Here is a 26,298-nt window from a genome sequence, read left to right as displayed (position 1 = left end):
TGTAGAAATAACTTAATAAATCTATATAATTACACAATATCACCATTTTCAGAAAAACGGAGGAAATTTGGATTCAAAGTTGGCGATGTTTTTACAATGTTTTTAAACATGTGTTATGACTGTAGCTTTGCTAAATGACTTAAATAGATGAAAATTACAGACAATCTGACAATTTTCCTTGTGTTTTTCCAAGATAATTAAATATAAAAGCATTGTTCACCAATTGGGAAAAAACACTGCCAAATTGGGAAAAACTGAACTCATTTTCAATTGGGAATGGGGCCGAATTTTGGCCCCTGAGAAGGTACTGATAAATCCCTGCCATGGATATGTCGAACTGATCTGGAAATCCCTACTACTTATTCTTTATGTATGTTACCCATGATATCTTGAATCCTCGGTTATCTTGAAGTTTTTTCTTGGTCCCCTCGAGTTCGAGTTAACAAGGTTTGACTATATTTTATTCTATATTTAGCATTATCACATTACATTTCATTTATATACATGTATAACATGTACATGTAAACATGTGACTCCTGTGATCAGTAATTACCTGTTACAAGAACACCTGTAACGAATTGTCCTTCTATTACACAAACAAGTTAATCCTGTATATGTAATAACTAACCTCCTGTTCATGGAGTCCATCCATGATCTGCTCCAGCTCTGCCTCACTCCGAGCATACACTCCATTGTTACCTCCACGAGTCCCTGCCCTGCAGACAACAAAAGGTACTCATTTTCATATCATTACCTTTATTATATCATCACCTTACAGCACCTCATCAGGAGTAAGTTATATATGTATGTATAGAAATACTGTCCTTGTACATAAATTGGCAATTCAAAATTTAGTGCAATCACTGGGTATGGAATTGTTGGCATAATCATAAATTAGTGCTACACATGTCCAAGCTGTGTATTGTATTCATAAATAATTTCTTAGCTGTAATCATGAATTAGCACATCGTTGTCCATGCCAAAGCTACTAAAATATGAAGCTTGCTTATTTTAAATACACATACAGTATCATACAAGATTTTCCACCCCACTGCTTTATTTTCATCTAATAAACAGTTTAGGTACATATACTACATGTCAGTTAATTTAAAGGGAGGTGAACTTGGAAGAACCCTCTGGAATGAGAAAGTTGGCATGTGTGATATGTCCACACAAAATACACTAGAGGGCTATGTTCATTTTTGATCAGTTGAGAAAATGGGTTCATTGAGGAAAGTAACCCTGGTACTCAACATCCTTTAATAAAGTTTAATTAACATGGCCTTGACACTCCTGATATAATTACAGTTTATCTCCCTTCATATTTTTATCAAAGACATGTTTACCTGGAAAACCTTTCTTTATCCTCTCTGTTTTTCTTGATCTCTGGGAATACCTTTTCAAAATACTCCCTCATTTTGGCATCTTTAGCTCTGAAAAACAAAGCAATGTATCATGTCAAAAAAAAAATTATAACAGAAAAAATGAAAATCTGGTATTTTGATCAACAATAATAAGGCTAAGAAAAAAATTGATATTACCATGCTCAGGCCAATTTTCTTAAACACAGATGTGGGCATGAGTTTTTTTTTTTACTTAATAATTATACTGGAGTCATTTTCAAGACATATTTAACATCTCACAAAATACTAAATATAAGCATATTTTTCATTTTTCTTGAACAAAGTGTCCATGTCAAATGACCGTCAATGTCTACATTAATACAAAAAGGTTACAGGAAACAACAAGAGGCCCAAGGGCCTTAACGGTCACCTGAGTATAATACAACAATTTAGAGAATCCATAGAGTATAAAATGAACTGAAAAGTGAAGCTTTGTTGCCCAAAAGCAAGAAAAATAGGGTGATCAGGTTCAACAAAATAATTAGTCTAGTGTTCATTAACAGTTCATAAATTAGGTTCTAATCTGTTCCCCATTTATCACTATCACCATACAGTATATTAACAAACTATCAATACTTCTGTACTATTTTAATTCCTTGTTGAAATCTCTTACATTGGACTCTCTTGGTCTTTGATGAACATTGAATAAGACAAGTTATTTTTGTCTCATTTTTATTTATCTATTACTTACAAGTCTACCTGATCATTAAAACTATGAAAGTACTTTTTGTATTATACAATAAAAAATCTTGCAAAATTCTCTTATTCTATTAACCTTTCAAGTACATTATTTACAGTGACTAATTATCAAAAGTAAATGGCAAAGGGGAATAACTCCCCTCAGTAGAATACAAATTAATAGAGCCCTGGCCAGGACCAGAACACTTGACAAAATGGCCCAGATGTTCAAAAATATTTATTAAAACTTTTACTCTTTTTGCCTCTGATATGCCCAGGTGCAGAGAAGATTTTCAAAGAAATAATGCAGTTTTTACTACAGATTCACTACATTATCAATAGAGCCCCCCAGCCCCCCCCCCCCCCCACCTCCCATCCCCACCGAGAAACACCAGAGTCTCTCACCCTGGGACCAGAAGTTTATTCATCATACATGTAAGTAATCACTTTGTTTATCTGATTAACACTAAGGAGCAGACAGGATTATTTAACATAATTAATGCATTTTCACTACATTATCAAGAGCCCCACCCTTACACCAGCACATCTGACCCAGGGGTCATGCAATTCACTACTCTGGAAGAAGTAATCATGCTCATCATAACTATACACTTAGCTTCTTTGCTTTTTAACCAGAAGCAGAAAAGAATATTTTCAGAGAAATTTTGCTTTTTCACTATATAATCAATAGAGCCCCCCCCCCCCCCCCCCTTTTCACCAGAACCCTTGACCCTGGGGCCATGAAATTCACAATTTTGGAAGGGGCATACTTGCGTATCATAACAATGTACTAATAGTTTGTTTAAATAATACCCAGGCGCAGAGAAGAAGATTTTTAAAGAAATAATTCACCTTCACTATAGGATATATATGGCCCCGCCCTAGCACCAGAACCCCTGTACCTGGGGCCATGAATTTCATAATTTTGGAAGAAGCATCCTTGCTTATCATAACAATGTACTTAATTTGTTTAAATAATACCCAGGAGTAGAGAAGATATTTAAAGCATTAATGCATTTTCACTATATAATAAATAGAGCCCCACCCTAACACCAGAACCCCTGATCCAGGGTCCATGAAATTCACAATTTTGGAAGAGGCATCCTTGCTTATCATAACTATGTATTTAATTTGTTTAAATAATACCCAGGAGTAGAGAAGATTTTTAAAGCATTAATGCATTTTCACTATATGATTTATATAGCCCAGCCCTAACACCAGAACTCTTGACCCTGGGGCCATGAATTTCACAATTTTGGTAGAGTCACCCTTGCTTATCATAACTATGTATTCAATTTGTTTCAATAATACCCAGGAGTAGAGAAGAAGATTTTCAAAGAAATAATGCACTTTCACTATATGATTTATATAGCCCTGCCCTAACACCAGAACCCCTGCCCCTGGGGCTATGAATTTCACAATTTTGGTAGAGTCACCCTTGCTTATCATAACTATGTATTCAATTTGTTTAAATGATACCCAGGAGTAGAGAAGAAGATTTTCAAAGAAATAATGCACTTTCACTATATGACCTATATAGCCCCGCCCTAGCACCAGAGCCCCTGACCCTGGGGCCATGAATTTCGCAATTTTGATAAAGTCACTCTTGCTTATCATAAATATGTATTCAATTTTGTTCAATAATACCCAGGGGTAGAGAAGAAGATTTTCAAAGAAATAATGCACTTTCACTATATGATCTATATAGCCCTGCCCTAGCACCAGAACCCCTGACCCTGGGGCCATGAATTTCACAATTTTGGTAGAGGGCTCAATGCTTATTACAATCATGTCAACAGTTTGACTGCTTGATGTCCAGGAGTAAAGAAGAAGATTTTTAAAGATTGCATTAATTTTGGTGGTTTTAGCCCCACCCCTCAGGCCCCAGGGGGGCAGGGACCATGAAATTCACAATTTTTGTCCCCCTTCACCCATAGATGCTATATGCCAAAATTGGCTGAAATTGGTTGAGCGGTTTCAGAGAAGAAGCTGAAAATGTTTAAATGTTAACGCACGACGCACGTCACACGACGACGGACAAAAACGGATAGCAATAGGTCACCTGAGTGACTCAGGTGACCTAAAAATAGAGAGCAAAATTATAAGAAAATGAGGGTTGAATTCCCCCCTCCCCCCATTGGTCTGCACATCACCAACTTTTTATTTTATTGAAAACATGATAAAAATTGCAATGCAGCTACCTCAAAACATGCGCCTGGGCTCGAGAACCGTAATTTCAATTTTATGTAGACTAACCTGGTATCATGTGAATTCTAATACAACAAATTATCTACCGTATTTGGCTGAATATAAAACACATTGGTGTAAAATATGCACCCCCCCTTTCGGGGCTTCAAAATTTGGGGAAAAAACGCAGTTCAGTTGTATTATACGCAGTCCAAAAAATTGACCAGGCAGTAATCTGTTTTTTTACATCGCAGTAATTTTTGCTTAAAATCTTTGTGGAAATAATGTACTGAAAATAAGCATGGTAACTTTTCATACTGGGTTTTTTTTTGTGAGCTTACAGTACTCTAGATTTTTATGTATGGCAGTATTCTTCATAGAAATAATTAAATTTCAAAGGGCACAAAATATTTTTTGCATTATACATTTTTTTTTTAAGCTAACGACAATGTTGACTTTAAAAAATTGTGATATGATTTTATTTCAACAAAGAACAAAATATTGTTTCCATTAAATTTATAACAGGCTAAATATATATATTTTTTTAAGCTAATGACAATCTTGAACTTAAACATCGCAGTAATCTTTGTGTGGAAATGATTTTATTTAACAAAGCACAAGATTTTATTGCATTATTTTTTGTTTTCTTTTTAGCTTTATCCTTGCAGAAATAATTTTATTGCAACAAAGCACATGTAAAGATGTACATTTCAATTCAAATCTAGCTCTTTGCATTTAAACTTACTTTCTCTTAGCACTACTTTCAATTCTTTCTATCTTCTTCAGCCAGACTTGCATCAACTGATCATATCTTTCTGTGAGATACCTCTCCTATAAGTAAACAGCATCATTTTCCTCTGTTTTAGATATTTACAAATCATACTTTTTCCTAAAAATATAATCTCTCTCTCCTTTTTTGTTTGATGCTTTACACAATAGAAACTGAAGTTTTTAAGAGTTAAAAATTTCCATGGTATCAAAGTTGAGTATACTATAGGGTTATGTAGTGCAGAAATTGATGAAAGACTCATTAAATATTCATTAAATTCACATGCTTCTAATACATGTATTAGCAATGCTATCAATCATTGTAACATTGAAATGAAAGCCTTTCCATTACCCTTATCCTTTTTTCTTGCTGTCTCTTTTTAAAATGCAAAAGAAGCCTTGGCTTAAATTCAGCATACCTTCAAAAAAGAAAAAAGGACTTCATAGAATTACAAGCTAATTTGATTTTAACATAACAAAAAAAAAAAAACCCTTTTAAACAAAATAGATTTTTTTCCCCTGGCTTCTTTTCAGAGTTTCTTGGAAGAAAAGAATAATTCTCATGGCAGCTGTATGTTTCTTGAAACAGAAAACCCAGAAGGCCAGACTATTCATTATTTCTCTGATTACAACAGGCTGAAGGACTGTGAGGCCTTACTTTCTCTTGTTCTCATGGTACACTGTCGTATCTGATGGCTGGTTGTACAGAGGCTACAAAAATCAATATTGCACTCATTAGAACAGCGAATCCAAAAAAATATGTCGGAAATAGCATCCTAGTTACTGAGCTGATGCACATAGGAGCCAATGCTGTCTTACCAATTTAACACATACCAGATCTATCTTCGGCCCTAATTTGGCAAACATGTTATGGGCTTCCTCTGCCTTTTTCTGCAAAAAATGTTATATTAATCTGAAAATATCTCGATAACAATGCCAAATCTCAATTAAAAATAATGAGCAACAACAGTCTCCCGAGTTCATATCCTGAATTACATAAACTGACTGTCTCTTCAGGTTACAAGTCTACCAGACATGGAGGGGATAAATATTACTTCATCAAAGTCAATAAACGTCTACCATCTCAGAATATTTATGACAATAATAAAACTCTTTAAATTTCTTAAAGAAGAGCAAATTATAATGGAAAAATTTAACCATGAACCCAAAATCAAAACATTTCCCCCAATTTTATCTATGCCATTTGATATATTCAGTCTTATAGTCAACTCTTAATTTCAGAGTCCACTGAAACCAATAATTAGTTTAAAATTGGAGTTTTTCCCTCAATAAAAACCAATGTCATTTTTTAACTTCCTGATTACTCTGATTAATTGGTTTGCTGTGACAAGGAGTGGGTGGTTACAAAACCCCAAGTGTCTAAAAAAAACTATATCTTTTTAAGATCAATAATAGGAAACCTGAGATTTTTTAATTTTAAATCTAACTAAAGACATGATGAATTAATGTACAAGTGATAATGCATCATTTTTTTTTTTTGTCCACTTCTAAATCTTAGACTGTTTACTTGAACACTTTTGCCTCATTTCATTCCCATCCCCAATGGCCTAATTCTAAAATGGGTTAATTTTCCATATATACATGTAGCTCTAGGTAGCAAAATATCACTTAACAAAAATAGATTGTGTCATATTTTTTTGATACATAAATTCAGTCAAAAAATTAACATGAAGAAATTTTGCCTCACTGTATGCAGTAATTTGTCATTTTTATCTTTGCTACAGCTGACTACAACTAAAGCATTCTTTTTAATACCATAAATCAAATGTATATTTTAGCTTTCCATAAACATAAATGACTTGAACTTATTTTTTTTTTTTAATTAAATAAATATTATTGTTTTCAATTTGTACAATTTCTGCTTACCCTGTTTTCAGCATAGATGATTTGAGCTATGCTCTGATGTTTAGTTTCTGGGATCACAATGTCCTTGACCTTCTGTTTTTCCTCTGGAGGCTTACATTTCTCCAACTCCAGCTGCTCCTACAATATAAAACGTACTTCTAATGCTTCTCCCACATAGCAAACACAAACACAGTTTTTACAATTAATGAAGGAAATCCTAACAAAAGAATAATGTTAGATACTTGTTTTTTCTTGAGTTTATGTATGTCTCTATCCACTTTGCTGATTTCTCTGTCCACTTTGCTGATGGCCTGTAGAAGCTGATCTTTAGAGGACTGGCTTGTCTCATCGGGAGGGAGGGTTGGTGATATTGCCTCTACTTGTGGGTTGTAGGTTGGTTCCTAAGAAATAGACAGACCTAGAATTTACTGAAAACCTCCAAATTCATCTGCTGGGGGGGGGGGGGGGGGCTTACAGTTAACAGATGTATGTATTAACATATTTGATTCACTTGCAAGACATCAAATAAAACAGAAATTAATGAATAAAAAAAATGATAATTCTGTAAATACTTTGTGATAATGAACCATTGCTGAGAGAGCATGGTATCACTGAAAGAAGCAAATTAACTAAACCTTTTTAATGTCTATTTGTAGAGGCTGTAACTCTGGCCTTTCCATGACAAGGCGTGGTCGTTTGGGGGTCTGAGGGCCTGCAGATGTGGGGTTCACTTGGCTTGTACTGGGGCCTGGGTCCCCACCTCCTTGGGATACCTGGATATTTCCCATTGTATCTTGATTGTAGCCACTATAAGCCTCTCTAGTTCTACAACAAAATTAAATGTACTACTAATGTAGTCACTATATGATCAGACTTTATAATATAATATACAGCTATTAAAGTTTACATAGTACCATAGTACAGAACCAATGTATGTAGATATCTTATAGACTTAATTTTTGATACTTTCTTCTCACTGATAATTGTTGGATTATATGTAGACATGACTTCACAAATTTTCTTTCATACACATTTTTAACACAGGACTTGTCATATAACATGTATAACATGCATGTTAACCATTTCCATCATCATATATATGTGAAGAAAATTTTTTCCACATTATTCCTCCTTTTTTTTCAAATTTGATCCATATGAGTCTTGACCTTAACATAACATTATATATGAACCTATGCTCTACTAGAAATTATCTATGACAAAATATAATTTTTTTATTTCATATCCTATAATAGTTATGTTTATATGCACAACAAAAGTGAAGTAATTTACACACAAAATCATCAACATGATAAACAGACAAGACCAACCAACTTATTCTCATCCCATCTTCTATTTGGGAAAATATATCTCTTTTGAAATTTCAATTTATTTATTGTATTTTTCATTATTTTAAGATTATTTCTTTTTTTAAAAAAAAAAAAAATATTTTACAAAATTCAATAATCTATATATGCTCAATTCTGTTAATTGAAAGAAGATTTAAAGGATTTTTTGCAATGAATTGTATTGGAAAAATACAATAAACAAAAAAAATTCAATAATCGTCTTAACAATAACAAGCCTGTCTTCATTTCAACAACTACCATATATTAGGTTTCTTTAGGGGGTGCAAAATTTGGCGTTTTGCTTGCTCAAAGGTATGCCAATAATTTTGGCGGATACACAGTTCCATGATGTTGTAAAAGAAAGAAAATTCATCTTTTAGATGACTTTTCTGTAGTACATGTACATGTATGTTTAATCTACATTCGATATCGATTTATAAAAGAGTTTGAGTAAAACCAACACAATGAAAGATACATTGTTAAACAACATACAAATCAAAGTTAACTTCTTTTCATTAAATTGTTATACAAAAGGGTGCAAATTCAGTGATTTAAATTTAGCAGGCTGCTTGAAAACCGCTAAAATAAACCAAAGTTAGCACCCCACTAAAAATTCCCGCTATACTGTACTTCCCTAGTACATGTACCTTAATTTGTTTTTGTACTCTATAGCCCTAGTCCATTTAATACATGTCATTTTATCAGAGGATACCTCTTTCATGTCCTTAACTGACCTACTTTAAAATGAGCCAGTGCATATATAAGCAATACACCTGCTCAAGTGAACTTTTAATCACGATAGTGTCATGTTTACATAAAACTGAATCAAGAAGTCAAGAGTCTATGACACATACATCTGTTTCATATTCAACATAAGCTGATGAAATAAAGGGTATGCAAAAAAATCTACAGGTACCAAGTTCACACAGAGTTCACCATCAGCTTTATATTTGTTTCTATCACAGAAATTGGATCCTTTAATGGTTATATAATAAATCATAGCTTCCTTTCCAAGTGGGAAAAAAAAAAATCATAAAAAATTCTTGTTTTTAGTCTGACACCTAATTAACACTGTTGTTAAAGCTGATATAAGGAGGCATTAAAATATCTCAAATATATCATAAATATTAAAATTACTGAAAATGTTTTACATTAACAAACTATTTCAAGTTTCTGAGTTGATTTTGATATTTTTTCCCATTGGAGTGGGGGTGGGGTGGGATTTGGTGGGGTGTTTAGAGATGTAGAGATATGAGCATTTACCTGAATCTGTCTATGCTGGCTCTGTGTGCCTGGAAGTCATGAAGTAGGGTTGGGCGGCGGGGAAGCTGAAGGTATTCCTCCCTGTAGCGGTCCCTCCCCGGCTGATCAGCTCCCTGACAAAAATAAAAGTGACAGTGTCATACATATACAAGTGTATAATAATGAGCTTATTGTCTAGGGTGTTCCAGGTTTTGTATCAAGCATTGATAAAGTTTATGTAACTAAATACACTGGTACAATCTACTGATAGTTATGGCATATGATGAAACTATGACATCAATTCTTAAGGCTTAAATTTATTTCTTTGTTCCAAAGTATTCAGGATTTTTTCTTTATTTAAATTTACACATGTACAAGTCTTTCATATATTAAGTTATATATAAGTCTTGATTTGTTTTGATATGAACATATTTTATTATGTATAAAACATAAATAGATGAGACAGCAAGCATAGACTAAATAAGCCTTCTCCATAAGTTTGTGCAAGTCTTGCATGTACTAATTGAATTCCTTCTTAAACTGTTCTTCTTTTTTCACAGACTAAACACAAAACTTACACTTCAAACTTTAAAAGTACCAGTAATATGAGAAATCAACAGAAACATTGAAAAATACCAATTTTTTTTTTCTATATTGATCATTTTTGTTTTAAGTTAAATTTTTTAGATGTCACATATAATCCTGGACCAATTTTGTAACTTTTTATAGATATGGTGTCTTTTTCTCCTGTTTCTCTGGTTCCAACTGAAATCTTCACAGTATAATCAGGAAAATCTTGACAAACTCTGAAGAGCTGCCCTACATATATTATTATAGTGCTTTTTTTTTTTTAAATAAATGCCTGCAGATTACTATATTTCAGTTAGATTTATCAAAAATAACATTCAAAACATGACTAACTCACAATAACTCATATTCCACTACCTTGTAAAATTAACCCCCCCCCCCCCCATTCACCCCCCTTCCCAACTTTGCAATGATAAAAGATCAGTTGTTATATAGGGTCAATCAAGAATATCTTTTATTCAAATATTAAAATATTTGATAGAATTAACTGTACAATATAAGGCTGTGTCACTTTAGTACACATTTCTAACCTAGCTGATTTAATATTAATTCTAGAAATAAACTATTTCCCTGAATTCTCTCTTTTTTAGCCATTCACATAATAACAGGTTTTTACAAGCCAATGTTAATGCACACATTTCCTGCTTATTCTTTCATAATGAATTCTACTAAAGTATGCTGATGGTTGAAATGGCCACTGCCATTCATGCTAGAATTCTGACATTTAATCATACCGTTTGAATTCTACTTGAATCTGTTCTTTCTGAAATTCTTCATATTGACATCACAGTGAAGTTTTTATTTATACATATTTTTTATCATCCACCCATATTTCAGAGGCACTTTTGTAGTTGTGTAGTCCTCTGTACTGAATATTCTAATGTGACCTCAATATTGACCACTGTCCACTATTGAGAAGTAGTTCAAACATTAAATACCCTAAGGTTACGAGCTAACATGATAGGGTACATTTCTTGGTCAATGAATATATCTCATGTTATTTTCCTATAACAAACCAAAATGAAATATAGATCATTTATTGGTTTTATATAGAATGTCTCAATTCTTAATTTGTAATTAACTGGTAATTAAATTTTGCATGCATTGAACCAAATTTCTCAATGAATCAGAAAACTTTTAAGGACATTTAATAGTTATCGTGTAAAACTATAAATGTCATTAACATGGCAAAGTTAAAGAATAAGGTCAGCTGCAGTTTAACAGTGTTTTTGGATTTTAGTCCGTGATGTTTAGCGGACCTTAAGTAAACATACAAACAACGAAGTAGACCATTAACCTACAGAAAAAAGGATAAAAAAGACAGTACCCCTGGGTGACTAGCAGAGTGCACACACTCTAAGAGCTAATTATAATGTACCAGCCTAAACAGGAATTACACACATGTAAAGCACACCCTGAAATGCATATATAAACACAGTACAAATAGGTCAGAGAGTGAAATCCTCTCAGGTGACCTACATATTTTCTATACATTATGTAATATACATCCCAAGTGAATGAGACTGCTCACAGAATGGAATAGTAAACTAACTGACCTGTCAGCTTAATGTCTGCATAGTCTTGAAGTGACTTATTGTGTATGAGCAGAAAACTGTGTGTTGTTTCACTCTACCTAGCGACCTTCACCTTGTCTTTATTTAGAATTTTTGATTACAGGGCATAAGGCAGTAGAGCAATATCTTACTACACAGAGCAGTCGCTGACCTAGATGGTCAGAATGCCCAGAGAGGTCAAGCTTGGCTTGTTGACTGTCAATCACTCCAGTCATACATCACAGAATAGGACTGGACATTAATATATCTAGCACATATTGTCTAACTATTTAAAAATCTGATTACTGAAAAAAACCTTTTCTGTATTTTTAGAACTTTTTTCTAAGGAATGTCATGTAAATGCATAAGGTTAAATGAACATTATGTTACTGAAATCATCACATACACTTTACATATGTATTTCTTTGATATCATACATTTCATTAACAGATAATAAAGAAAGAATAGTTTTGAACTTATATATTTATTTAGACAAATACTAATTATACTATCTTAGCACATGGTTCACCCCCCCCCCCCCCCCAAAAAAAAAGCACCCTTGATGAATAGATCATCTATATATTAGAATAAGAGCAAAGGGCAAAGCTGTCTTTTCTGTGACCAGTAGTGGTAATTTCCCATAAATTCTAAATTCTTTTTCACTCTGAAAACCGTAGGAGGTGGCATATCCTAACAATATTGATTTACCCTATGAACAAATTTTGCATAAAAATAACTATCTTACGACTGGTATGAAAATCCAAGTACCAATTTTGCACATCTCTGATATATGTTCAACTGATCTCAAAAAAAAAAAAAAAAAATTTCATCTTGAACACTGTACTGTAGGAGGAGTAACTGTATCCTGACAAATGATGTACATGTACTATATAAACAATATTTTGCATAAAAAGTGACTAAGTTCAACAACTGGTATTTTTCTCATTAATTATCAAAAATGAAAATCCAAATACCATGCTCATCTCTGATATACAGTATCATCATACATGTACGTGTACAAATGATCTGTAAAAATCTTGAAAACTGTCAGAGACCTCATCCAGACAAATGATGTACTCAAGTGGCAGTTGGCCTGTCCGTTTGTAATTTTCACCATTTCAATAACCTGGAAGCTCAGTTCAAAATATGCCAATAGAGAACACATAATTACAATAGAAAGTAGATCAGAATTAGATGGGAAGAGACATGCTGATAATTACACATATCATTTATAAAAAAAATAGATGTATATATCTCTAGAGTTTTAAAGATACAATAACAAGGATATTGAAAACTTCTCCAGATAAAATAAGACCACATGTATTTTGTTACATGCATATACATGATCGTAAATATAAAAACTATAATTTACATATTGAAGATAATTTTCTGCAAAACTATATATAAACTTAGTGAGCAGATAATTGTGCTACTCATGTTTCAAACCAATAGCCCTTATTGTAGACCACTGCTTTCCATTTTCAATTGACTTCCAATTCTTGGACCACAGGATTTTGCATAAAATTAATTAATATTCTTTTTTTCCTTCAATACTTTATTGACATACGAACACACAGGTAAAGATAAAATCTCTCATTTCTCAGGTTTCACCATTAGGGGACTAATAATAATATTTCAAACAAGAGGCCCATGGGCTTTGACAGTAACCTGAGTATCATGATTTCTCATGACCAACTCAGCTCCACCTGGATCTGGAACTCAGGTCTGACTCATGAAATATGAAGAAAATAAACAGTAATCAAGCTCATAAGTCCATTGAAACAATACAAACTTGGAGCAGAGCAAACATGGACCTCTAAGAACATCAGAGGTGGATCAGGTGCTATGGAGGAGTAAGCATCACCTGTCAACCAGTCATACCTCCGTGTGCTCCTTGTCATAATTGGGCAAAAGGAAAAATTCTAGACAATTCAGTGAAAATAATGGCCTAAGAATTTGTATGAAAAAAATCAGTCAACATTAAACTTAATGATACCTTGTATTTGCTGAAAAGGTCATTATATTGACCATAGAAGTTGTGAAATGTTGATTTTAAACAAAACTGAAAATATTTTGTGTCATCAACTTATTTGTCAATAGCTTGAGACATAAATTTTATAATTTGCTAAGGACTTGACATACACTATTATTTCATGAATGATTAGTCAAAAAGACTTTTAGGTGAATTCTTATTTTGTTTCATCAACTTATTTGTCAATAGCTTGTGACATGAATTTTATAATTTGCTAAGGACTTGACATACACTATGATTTCATGAAAGGTTGGTTGAAAAGACTTTTAACTCATTCAGCCCCAATGCCGACTACACTCGGGCTATTTATCGTACTGTTATTGGCCGATCCCGACCACGCTCGGGTTGTTTACGATGTTCTCAATGGCCGATGCCGACTGTGATCGGTCCCAACATAGGGTTAAGAAAAGGCCTCTGATTGGCTAAATAATAGGGATTTGGTGCAGAACTGCTGTAATATATCCAATCAGAAAGGTTGTTAGAAGTCTTTGTCAACTTTTACCTAATAAATATTCATAAATAAGGAGACAAAGGAAAACGAAAGTATAGAGTTTCATTGAAGCGTGGTTTTACAAACACAATGGCGGATTACTTTAGTTCTAGCGATGATGATGAAGAATTTCTGGGATTTACAGTGGAAGAAATAACTGAAGCTGAAGAAAGGAATGTAAGAAAGCAGCTTGAAATAGCTAATATTGATTCTGACATCAGTATATCCGATATATCGGACAGTGACTCGGATATAGACTCTGAATCTGAAGCGTCAAGCGATGACGACCAGCCTCTGGCCGAGATTGCGAGATGGTCAATACACCTCAGACCTATCAACGTAAAAAACTTCTCAGGACCAAATCCAGGACCATTAACATTGATGGACACAACAAGAAAAGAAATTGATTTCTTTCATTTATTATTCACAGAGGACATTTACCAAACAATTGCTGAACAAACAAATGCTTACGCAGAGAGGGCACGGATACTGAACCCAAACAGAGCATGGTACCCTACCAATGCTGAGGAAATAAAAGCGTATTTGGGAGCAGCAATTGTTATGGGAGTCCTTCCTGCACCAGCCCAAGACATGTACTGGTATAAGGACAAACTTTTCCATCCATCATGTCTAGAGGGAAAGTTCAGCAGGACAAGGTTTGAAAATATACAGAGGTATTTTCATGTTGCCGACACAACCACAAATCCGGGACGAGGAAATCCAGGACATGATAAATTGGCCCACGTTAGACCAATAATGGAAAAACTACGAGAGAATTTCCTTAGAGAATATAAACCGCATAGGGAAGTGTCAGTTGATGAGGCGATGATTGGTTATTCAGGAAGACTTGGCTTCAAACAATACGTCCCCCTGAAACCAACTAAGAGGGGTATCAAAGTATGGGTTAGAGCTGACCCCCACAATGGTTATGTAAATGACTTTCAGGTCTACACTGGCCGAATAAACAATGCACCTGAAAAGGACCTGGGTTCACGTGTTGTTCTGGACTTGATCAGACCAATAATGAATAAAGGACATCATGTGTACTGCGACAGTTTTTTTACTTCGCCAGACTTATTCCTTGAGCTGTTGCGGGAAGATACCTATGCGTGTGGAACTGTCAGGGCCAATAGGAAGGGACTACCCAAAGACATTGGACAGATCAAACTAAAGGAACAAGGAAAAAGTATAACTAAGCAGAAAGGAAGTATGAGAGTCACTGTTTGGAGGGACAAGAAAAACATTACCATCCTACAAACAAATAGTGATGGTGAAGCAACCTCGGTAGGGCGCAAACAGAAGGATGGAAACACCACAGATGTACCATGTCCAGAGTCCATAAAACTGTACAATCAGTACATGAATGGAGTAGACCATGCTGACCAACTAAGGTCTACATACAATACAGCAAGAAAAGCTCTCAAGTGGTGGAAGTACTTGTTCTTCTTCCTGTTTGATGTGTCAGTTGTCAACTCCTACCTGCTCATGAGAGAATCAACTAATCATGAAATCAAGACAAAGGGGAACAAGACTAGACAAAGGACTCAGATGGAGTTTAGAATGCAGCTAGCCCATCAAATGCTTGGTGGATTCACTTCCAAAAGAAAAAGGCAGGGTGAGGTCCAAGCACCAGCAGAAATAACTCAAACTCACTGGCCGACCATTATGCCAAAAAAGAAAACATGCAAGCAGTGTGCAACCAAAAAAATTAGATCCGAACCCACCTCTGGCTGTGACAAATGCAATGTGAACTTGTGTTTAAAATGTTTTAAGCCCTATCACTTGGAAAAGTTTCCAGAACTTTCATAAATTTGTGACAATAAGTGGTTTCAAACACAAACTTTTTTTTTCATGGACTATTATCAGTAAAAGTATTTGTTACTTTGTGAAAAAAAATACACCAATGAATTCTAAATTTTGTTTTCTTTGTTGTGTGAAAATTTCATGGATGTAAGTGGGATAATAACTGAGATATAAAGGTAAATACAAAGCATATGCATGTTTACATCAAGCGCTAAGCATCCTCCTGAAATCTCTCTGGGGCACATGCTGATAACAGATGCTGAGGCACAGTGTAGATAAGAGTGGCTGGGGCTGAATGAGTTAAGTGAATTCTAAGTCAAGTTACATTTGTCACAGCTGTCACCTTTATCCAGTGGTTACCTGATTGGTCACTCCTCCCTATAAAAATATATATAAATCCTCCCTATATAATGTAATTCTATTTAGCAGTCATCTGTGTAATTTAGTCGGTGATCAAATTTCATGTGAGACCACCTGTTGCAGCCATCTTAGCCAATCACATAACCGATATCCAGGTTTTATCATATCAAGTCTCAGTCATGTAAATTCAAATTGTTTTGTTACAGTCAAAACTGTTTAATCTGACATCTGTGCATTCTGTTTCACTGTGAATTCTGGCCTTTATTTTTATTCACTTTACCATTTTCAATATTCTTTACACTTTGCAATCCCACAACCTGTCTATTCTGATAAAATTTGTGCCTCAGTCAATCTTGGATTAGACAGGTTTCACTATACTAATGTAAACAACTGGTCAAGTGTGGCAAGTTCCAGTGCAAAATAATCTGCTTAATTACATCAAATGTTGAAGTGGCTTATAAGCAAATAAATTACTGAAGAAATTAACATTTAATAAGTTGTGTTTTTACAAATTGTCGCAAGGATGCTTGTTGCAATCAAGTCAGGCATTAGAAAAAAGCAAGTTACTACTGTAAATCACTTTATTTGCAAGAACTTTATTTTTGTGTAATTATAAGTGAGATAACGTGCCCGCAAAAATACCATTTTCGTGTATATTAGTATTCATAAAGATTGTATAGAGCAGTAACTACAATTTGTGAAAATTTTGTCTCGCTAATATAATGCAAATGTCTATCTCGAGAAAAAAAGTGTCACAGTAATTTAGTGATCTACAGTAATCAATAAAACAGCAAGTTGAAATTCTCAAAGATAAAGAAACAATGCACCAAAGGAAAATATGTCATTTACTGAATGAATTAAAATGTTCAAAATTTGATGTGATGTAGTACTGTAAAGCACACAGCAGATAAAAATCACTTTAATCAGAAGATAATTTATTAAGAAAACATGAATCTCTATTTAAAGGTCAGCTTTAATAAAGGTATGGATTAAAATCAATGTTAACCCAAGACGACTAAATGGTAGTATTGTGACAAAACTTCAAAGGGCACAGGCCTGAATGCAACCAGAATTTCCGTTGTTTACCTAGTAATTACATTGTTATTGTTAAAATGGTTTCTCATTAAAGATTTTAAAAATAAAACTAATATTTCAAATTCGGCTGAATAGATATGTACATGATAATCTGGTTATGACCCAGTAAGATGACGCCGTATATAATAAATTATGGAGTTTTGATTGGTACATTTGGGTTCTCACATTTACATGGCATAATTTGTTTCCTGTTGTCACATGATGTGGCAAAAAATGTTTGTGCAAATGCCCATGTGTGAATGATAAGATAAAATTACAAAAATGTTCTATTTCTATATGGTCTAGCAAAAGAATTTGAAAGCTTAGTAGCCCACATGGCCACTAAATTATATGGGTAAATTTAATCCCTGAAAGGTCACTTTTAATGGCTCCCTCAGGTAACTGCTTCACATAGGCAAGACTGCATGTGATCAATGTAGCCCAACCCTTGGGCCAGAGCTCTTGGGACACATATTTGTCCCTTATAAAGCTTAACCTTTGCTTAAATTATTGCCCCATGCAAAAAGTTTGCTTGCTAAATAAAATTTACAAAGGTACACTGATAAGAATTTTCAATATATGATCAACTGAGTCCCACCAAATGACCTGAATTCTGTACCTAAAGGATGAATTTTGATGGTTTTTGTCTCACCCCTCAAGCAAAGGGAGACTATAGGACGATTAATGCTTAATGGATGGCAACAGATAACAAAAGGTCAACCATGTGACCTACAAATATTCAGTCATAAAATTTCATGTGTTTCAGGTTCTATTACCATTTACCGGTATGCTGCAGCATACAGATAATTCTAAATGTGCCTTTACCTGGAAGTCTTGTCTATACATTGGATACACTGATGCAGTTGCTGGCACCCCAGGGTAGTTTCTGTGGCTCTGAGGGTCCTGTGGGTATGGGTATCCAGGTCTCTGTTGTACAGGGCTTTGGGGACGAGGCCTTTTATATGGAGAAGACACATCATGAGGGTTGCCTGCCGGCCCTCTGAAGAGATAGATAAATATTGTGCATTGGTTGATGTTTAATTCCATATATATGTACAAAAGTTCAGCCAACCTGCCTCAAATATACAGGTATTTCTAAAAATTTATAACTGATATCTACCACAGGATGATTCAGTAGCATATCATTCATTATTTCAAAAACATATACACACATGTATTAAAATTTATATTCAAACAGAAAAGCAGTTCAGGTCTAGCTACTATTTGTGACCCCCCCCCCCTCTCTCTCTCATACATAATGTCAGAAACTCCATGATGAATGCATTTTGTCATTTATCATTTACCATTTGTTCATTGTAGTGTGTATGGGGGGGGGGGGGGGGATTCGGGGATTTTCATGAATTTATTATGTCTAAGGTAGATATGACATCACTGATTATAAACCTATGATCTAGGTGTAATAGAATGGCGTGTTCTAAGTGTCCAGGCTTAATTATATGGGAAAAATTTAATATGGACTCAATTATGAATTTATGAAATATGCCTATGTGACAAGTCTGTGTGATTTATACACCAATGACATTCACCAAGCTGAAAAAAATTCCTTAAACATTATCTGACATTTTAAGTAAAATAAGAGAACATTTAATTTCTTATGAACAACCTTTGATTTTAATTGAAAACCATTTATTGAATCATATACCTCCACTTGTGTTTATTACACATATGCAGTAATCCTAAATTAACACAATCTTTCAATTATTATTTTTTTGCAAAACCCATGGTTAACCATTTAATAGTTCAAACTGATCAAGCTTGCATTTATTAAATAATTTTATTTTAGAATCTGACATTTTTTTTCCCAATATATCACAGACATCTGCCTGTCCGAAATCCAATTTAATTAAAAAGAAAATAAAAACTGAGAGCCCTAGATTTTATATTTTGTCATAAGTTCATATTTTTGAATAAATGTACCCAATACATTGCAATTGATCATTTTCAGCAGATTAACAACCCCTTCATGTTGACTGAACCTGGATAACTAATAATATCCAGTATGGTGCCAACTTCACTATATCATATTTACATGGTTCATGCAATTGTTCACTATCAAGGATGGCTTCGACTACACACATTACCTACACTATGCCGTTTGGTATAATTTTAAAAATACACTGTGAACTAATTATATGGTTTCTCAGAAAGTGTCAGATGCCAAAACCAAATAAGCAATAATATCAGAAATGACAATGCCAGGAAGTAATATGCTCTCCAAAACCCATGGAATCCCTGCAAATAATAAGCCATCCATCAGATAAATTGATTATCTGGATTTTCATTTCAGAGTAAAATCGCAAACATAATTTAGCAATATTTAGACAACTGCTTTATCATTTTATCAAATATCTTGATATTTGTCCTGATTTAAGTATCACTTTTCTTAAAGATTACTCCTGACCAAATCCAAATTTAATAAGTATTATGCAAAAGATGTCTACATGTATATAAATTGTCAATAATAGATGCTTTTACCAACAGTTATTTAATATTTCAAATCTCTTATCACTTCCTTAGCAAATTTATGTGGCTATAGCAAACCATGCTAGTTTGCAATTTTCATTTAAATGGAGCCACAGATTTCACAGGAGCACTAGAGTTTCAAATCTCTTATCACTTCCTATAGCTAAATGTAACTTTAGCAAACACTGCTTTAATTGTTTTCTTTTCATTTCAATGTAGCCACACAAGCAACTTCAACTAGCAGAGTAGCTCAACATTCATGCAACCCAAATCTGCAGCTCATCAATGTAACCAATGCCTAACACAACTGACCAGCTTTAAATGTTTGCAAGCAAAACAAAACAACAGCAAAGAACCTGAACTAATTTAATGAAATGTTCATAGTTCATGAGGTGTACTTTTATCAACGAAAACTAAAAAAACTCGGACTCAGTTCTGCATTATCATCATAACATGAGTACTATAGAATGTATGACATACCAAAATTCAACTCCTTTTCTGCATGCATAGAGAAAGGTCCAAACTGAGAAGGGGGGGGGGGGTGAAAACATTGTCAAAGTAAAATGAAAAGCTATAAAAAGAAATATATAAAAGTGCACTTATCTGGTCAAGCTCTCTTAAAGACCTTAGAAAATTGTCTAGAAATCTTTTTTTAAAAGAATAAATATCATACTATAAGTGCAGAACAGTTTCCAGTATCTTAGGAAACATAGTGAGAAAATTTTTGTATATTTCTGTCCCAAACAAACCAATGAATACAAATACCACAGTTTTTTTTTTTTTTTTTTTTTGTATACAATCATGATTACAACTGTGCACATACAGACATGCATTTTTCAGAAAATAAGGGTTGCAATCCCATTATGAAGCCTGTGTCAATGTTTCCTCTTTGCATTTTGAACTGAATAGAGCATGTTCCATGCAGTTTGCATAGATGAAATTATTGCCCTTGTCCCCTGCATGTTATTCAGTTTTAAAATAAGTGGTTAATTGTGGGCCAACTAAAACACAATTCAAACTTAAATTCTTTTAACATATATATATACACAGGTCAGTTCATTTGCAAGAGTTTGTACAATTGCTGTGGTACATAATGGTAACAATTTTCTAACAAAAGAATTTATGGCAGGACTTATATCTTAAATAAAAGAATGATGGAGATAACAAACTGTAATCAAGCTCATTCAGTCCATTGAAACAATGCAAAGTGGGAGCAGAGCAAACACAGACCTCTAAAAACATCAGAGGTGGGATCGGATGCCATTGAAGAGTAAGCATCCCCAGTCAACTAGTCACATCCATCGTGTGCACCTTGCCATGACAGGGCAAACAGAAAAATCTGTAGACAATTCAGCGTGTAAATAATGGCCTAACAATTTGTATGAAAAATACAATAAACATAAGTTAAATTTTACAGACCTATACCTTCTCCAGAAAGCAGAGGCATGAACTGCATTTTGATAAACTTGAGCATTCCACTGTTGTTGCTGTGAAAGCTGAACCTGAGCAGCCTGGTTGCTGCATTGCTGCACAGCAGATTGTGCTGTCATGGCTGGAGTTACATGTACCAAATGCTGTGCTTGAGTTTGCTGCAATTGCTGCACACGATACTCAAAATTATTGAACATGGCCTCTTTTTATGTCCACAATGTCTCAATCTGTCTTAATCATAGAGATCTTGAGCACTCACTATGCAAAGTAATTGGCAATAAAAGTACCATTTAAACTATAAAAGCCTAAAATCAAACTCTTCTATTCTCCATCTTTAAGGCACCATTAGTTGATGATATCTGACATAACGGTATTAGGGGAAAAATGAAGAAAAAGATGAAACAGTTATTTGAGGTACTGTTGTTTTTCGATGTATCCTTAATGGTTCCTTGGCTAAAATAACAATTCAAAATAAGGCACCTTGTTTGGCAAGATAAGAACACAAAGCACCAATTAGAATCCAACAAAAATCAAAGCACCAAGTATAATGGAAAAATGGTTCAAAAATGTAAGCATCTTCAGCATTTTAAGTTTGTATACAAAGACAGTTTTCCAAAATCACATCATCTTATTAGTCCTCCACATGGTAACAAGTCTTTCTGCTTTAACTCATCACAGCAGCATAGAACAGAAACTAGAACAATACTGCTCATGGCTTGTGTAAGTTCTCCTGTGCCAAAGCAGCATCAATATTTCTTTAGAAAAAGTATACAATTAGAGGAGATATGTGCTATTGAACTTTCCAGGCAAATAAACCCGCATTGACAACTGTCATCAGGAACTTGATTAAATTTCAATAGCAAACATCAAAATGCTCAAATCTCTTTTTAATTCCATCCAATAGCAAAAAATATCAAAGTTTGAGAATCGTTAGGCCTAAGACACTGTAATGACAGTTGTGTCTCCGATTTCAGATTGTATAATCCTTTGTAATCCTGTTAGAACTGTTGATTGCAATGACCATACCCGGTCAACAACCAGCTCTTTCATTAGTCAAGTTCATTCCAAGAAAAAAACATTTTCGCCAAAAAAAAAAAATTCTTAAAAATTTTCCTTCCAGCGACATTTAAAATTCCATAGCTCTGAGAGAGAAAAGTCAATACTAGATATACTGATGGTGCCTACAAGGTACGAAGAACCTAATCACATGGTTATCTCTTGCTTTTGTCACTATCCTTCGTATCACCAACCTTTCTTGTTAGTATACAATAGCTGTCAGATTTAGCATCTGCGAGGTGACAATGTCTGCTATTCCTGTTATACACGACCACGATTTCTAAACTTAATCAGACTTTCCATTGTCACTTTTCTTCATATTCATCTGCTTCTGTCACCTCCAAAAGTGTTTTTTTTCTCTCTCTCTCTGATTGCGCAATTTTTTTAAGCATTGAAATTTCACAGAATTCCTCTCTGATATTAGTAAAAGTCACTTTATGATACATGTATTATGCAGAAATGTTAGTGCAAATTGATCATTTTCCATAATATTCATTCGACTGTTTCCAAGGAGTATCACATTATAATTATAAAAGCATCATTGTTACATGTATTAAAACATACTAGATGTGACTAATTAGATTTCTCGATCTTGAGATTTCTCTGAGAACTCAGCGTCTGAGCAATGATAATGATCAATTTTTTTTTGTCAACAAGCAATTAACAGCACTGTGGGGTGATAATAAACTGCAACAGTTTGCTGATATTTGAACATCATCATGTAATGGCATGACATTATAAATGAAAAATATAAAGGAAAGACCCAATAAGTTTTCTCCATTAAGAGAGAAAACTGAACATCATTAACACCTAAATGTTAAAACTGAAGATGATTCTTAATGAGTGGATGGACATGGGCAGTACTAAATGACATCTGTAAATCCTATCTAGTACACAAATAACAATATGTTACAGTTCATAAAATTACTTTCTAATAAAAAAAAATATAATTTTCACTTGAATGTCATCATGATTTTGATAATTTTAAGATTCAAAAGGCAAAGTAAAAAAGACATTATATGTCTTTGAGCATACTCCCAAAGTGCATCAAGCCATTTTAAACCTATGGATAAGACAATACAAGTGTCAGTCCCCTGTAATACTTGCACTGACAGTCAAATTACTAATGCTTATATTATTTCATGATAGCCCCCTGACTTTGTCTCCCATGCCCTAACTCCTTCCCTCCCATTAGTACCCTCTTACTGACAATCTGTTGCCCTTGTGTTATAACATCCTTGACCTTTGAGTGAGGAAGGGTGTGGCTCTAACAGTACATCATCACAATGCAATCGTTATAAAGGAAATTACCAATGAAGTCCAATACATATCTGTAATAATGAGAGGCAAACCCTAGCAATGATGGTCAATAGCCTTTAACAATACACATCTATGTACATGTTCCTCAGAATGCCTTTTTGAACCTCTACACGTCATTGAATGTTTTATTCATTTTCTGAACTGCCCTGAACATCTTAATAGCATAAAGTACTGGTTTCCATTATCATTCAGATTGTCTGATTCAGTTTCTAGTCTTTTTTTTCAAAATATAAATGAATTCCTTGTATGAAGAATAAAAAGGAAAAGAGAGAGAAAAAAAATACACTAAATGACATCCATGGATCCCAATGCTCATAAAAATCATTTAATTACTAAAGTACAAAATACACTTAAAAGAAACTCCTTTCTAAGGCCCCTTACTGGCCGCATTTTGAATAATTTCAAACCATATAGTACAATAATGCTTCAATGATTCTTGAGAAGATTTTTTAATGACCCCACCCTATTTTTGTCTGTTCCTGATTATCTCCCCTTGTAAGGGGGCTTGTTTTTTGTTTGCTTGTTTTTTTTTAAAACATATTTTCCAATTAAAATTTTAAGTAAAACTTTGACACCCCACCCCTTTTTGGAGCCCTATCCTAATCACAATGTCCATTAATTACATATACATGATTCAATACACTGATCTGCTTCATAAATAAAATTATATGTTTATATACGACTTATTTTGGTCCTCCTGTTCTTGCATGTTTTTTTTTTAAGATTTTCGGTGCACAGTCATACATAAAATATGACTACCTAGAAAGGCCCAATTCTGATCAAGGGGCCTTGTTTTAAGAAAACCTAAATCTACACCACTAAAAGATGCTTACTGTGGCCCTGCTATTCTTGAGATTTTCCATATAGATTCCTTTTAAAAAGTTACACAAATGTTGGTCTTACCTTTATTTAAGGGGCTATGAATTATAGAATCAACACTACATGACAATGCTTGCTTATTCATTTGATTAATAATGTAGCCTGCATGTCCTACTCTTTTGAAGAGTTTTTAAGATTCCTATACATATGTATATGTTTACTAAAATAGATAAAAACTTAAGCCTCCTACTGTGGCCCCATCCAAGCCCTATGGCTTATGATTTGAACAAATTTGAATTTTAAATGAATTAAATCTTTAAAATTTGTCTTTTCTGACCCAATTAATAGCATTTTTATATAACTTCTACCTATTTTCATTATTTTCCAATTCCTCCCACTGGAAGAGATCATGTCCATCTTTTGAACTTGAGTAAATGACATTTAAAGATGTTTTGAGGCAAGTTTAGTTAAACTGCAAGCCTTGCAATTCTGGACATCAGAAATTCAATGTAAACTAATGCAAAATTAAGACACATACAGAACAACATATAATCATTTATAATAATGCATGTATATTTAACGAGAGAGGAGTAAAATGCGATGGACCAGAACAGGATTCAAACTTGGGCCCCTTGAATCTTCAGTCAGGTGCTCTTTCAACTTAGCTGCAGAACTGTAGTTCTCCGAAAAAAAAAAAAATTAATAGACTGGAGAGCTACAGTGCCACCCATTGAAAAAAGTATATATTTATTGCACACAAAAAAGTGTGCCATTTCTCCATTTATTTCTCCATGTTTTTCAAACCACCATCTTAAAATACTAGTATCCATGTGTTCCTAACATAATCTTTAAATATTTCCACAACAAAACATTCCCCATTACCATTGTTAATAGCCCTCCTGGGCCTGAAATTAAGACCATCGAAAATTTCGCCTATTTATAGTGCAATTTTGGGTGGCAAGATAATTTGGTCAAACTCTCTTCATGCAGATGTCGACTACGAGAGTAGATGATAAGGGTTTTTGAAATTGAGCTTTTGTACAGTTGAAGTAAGAATTTGAAGGAATTAGTTCAGAATCTAGCACAACTTTTTTGTGCGCAGTAAATATACATTTGTAGCTCTCTGGTCATCCAACCCAATTTGTTCAGACTAGCAAGCTACAGATCTGCAGCTATGTTCTTTTAAGAAATGTTATATTAATTTATGTAAAGCCTTGTTTTTTTTGTTTTTTTTATTAGCCATACATTATGCAAGACATATAAAAAACAATGCTTTACATAAATAAATGACAAACATTTTGTGAAGATCTGTCACATGAAACCTTTACCTTTTATCATTTTCTATTTAATTCTAGGAATATTTATCATCTACAACACACTTTATCAAGCTACAAAAATTCTAAAGGCTAAGGCCCATAACTCTTACTATAAAAATACCAGTAAGATAAGAAAATTTTTCATATCATTCGTCCTCCAAATATACAAAGAAACAAACATGATGACCAAGAACTGAAAACAACCACTGCAAAGCCAATGTCTTAGCTTCATGTGTTATAGAGTGTATATGCACAATACCACTCCTGTGATACATAACACAATAATAAGTCTTAATGGTTTACAAACAAACATTTTTGATTAACACTATCATGGATGTTCAAAATGGTACAGCATCATAAATATTTACTGAGTGACATCTAAATATGAAAAAAAAAATTTAGATTTTAATCCATGCATGCACAAGTGTTACTGAGTGACATTGACTTACAATGACTTTACCCATCCAAAACACACCAACAAA

General features: G+C 33.8%; 1 protein-coding gene across 4 annotated transcripts in view; it reads right to left on the bottom strand.

The window, feature by feature from the left end:
- Positions 1–26,298, bottom strand: part of LOC133171890 (serine/arginine repetitive matrix protein 2-like) — a 44,467-nt gene that overhangs the window by 13,699 nt on the left and 4,470 nt on the right. For 3 of the 4 annotated variants that reach the window (XM_061306680.1, XM_061306683.1, XM_061306681.1), the window contains exons 2-12: positions 18,216–18,390; positions 9,512–9,624; positions 7,538–7,727; positions 7,145–7,303; positions 6,924–7,040; positions 5,856–5,927; positions 5,695–5,747; positions 5,389–5,455; positions 5,014–5,099; positions 1,347–1,433; positions 629–716 (exon numbers count right to left, since the gene is read on the bottom strand). In XM_061306680.1, the coding sequence (XP_061162664.1) occupies positions 629–716; positions 1,347–1,433; positions 5,014–5,099; positions 5,389–5,455; positions 5,695–5,747; positions 5,856–5,927; positions 6,924–7,040; positions 7,145–7,303; positions 7,538–7,727; positions 9,512–9,624; positions 18,216–18,390 (1,207 nt within the window). The remainder of the gene's footprint in view (positions 1–628; positions 717–1,346; positions 1,434–5,013; positions 5,100–5,388; positions 5,456–5,694; positions 5,748–5,855; positions 5,928–6,923; positions 7,041–7,144; positions 7,304–7,537; positions 7,728–9,511; positions 9,625–18,215; positions 18,391–26,298) is intronic. The other variant, XM_061306682.1, reaches the window with a different exon arrangement.

Source organism: Saccostrea echinata, unplaced genomic scaffold (assembly GCF_033153115.1).
Source record: "Saccostrea echinata isolate AGI-Se365-2 ecotype Australia unplaced genomic scaffold, CSIRO_AGI_Sech_v1 ptg000054l, whole genome shotgun sequence".
In the NCBI taxonomy this organism is placed as follows: Eukaryota; Metazoa; Mollusca; class Bivalvia; order Ostreida; family Ostreidae; genus Saccostrea; species Saccostrea echinata.
This window is presented reverse-complemented; position numbering and strand designations above follow the sequence as displayed.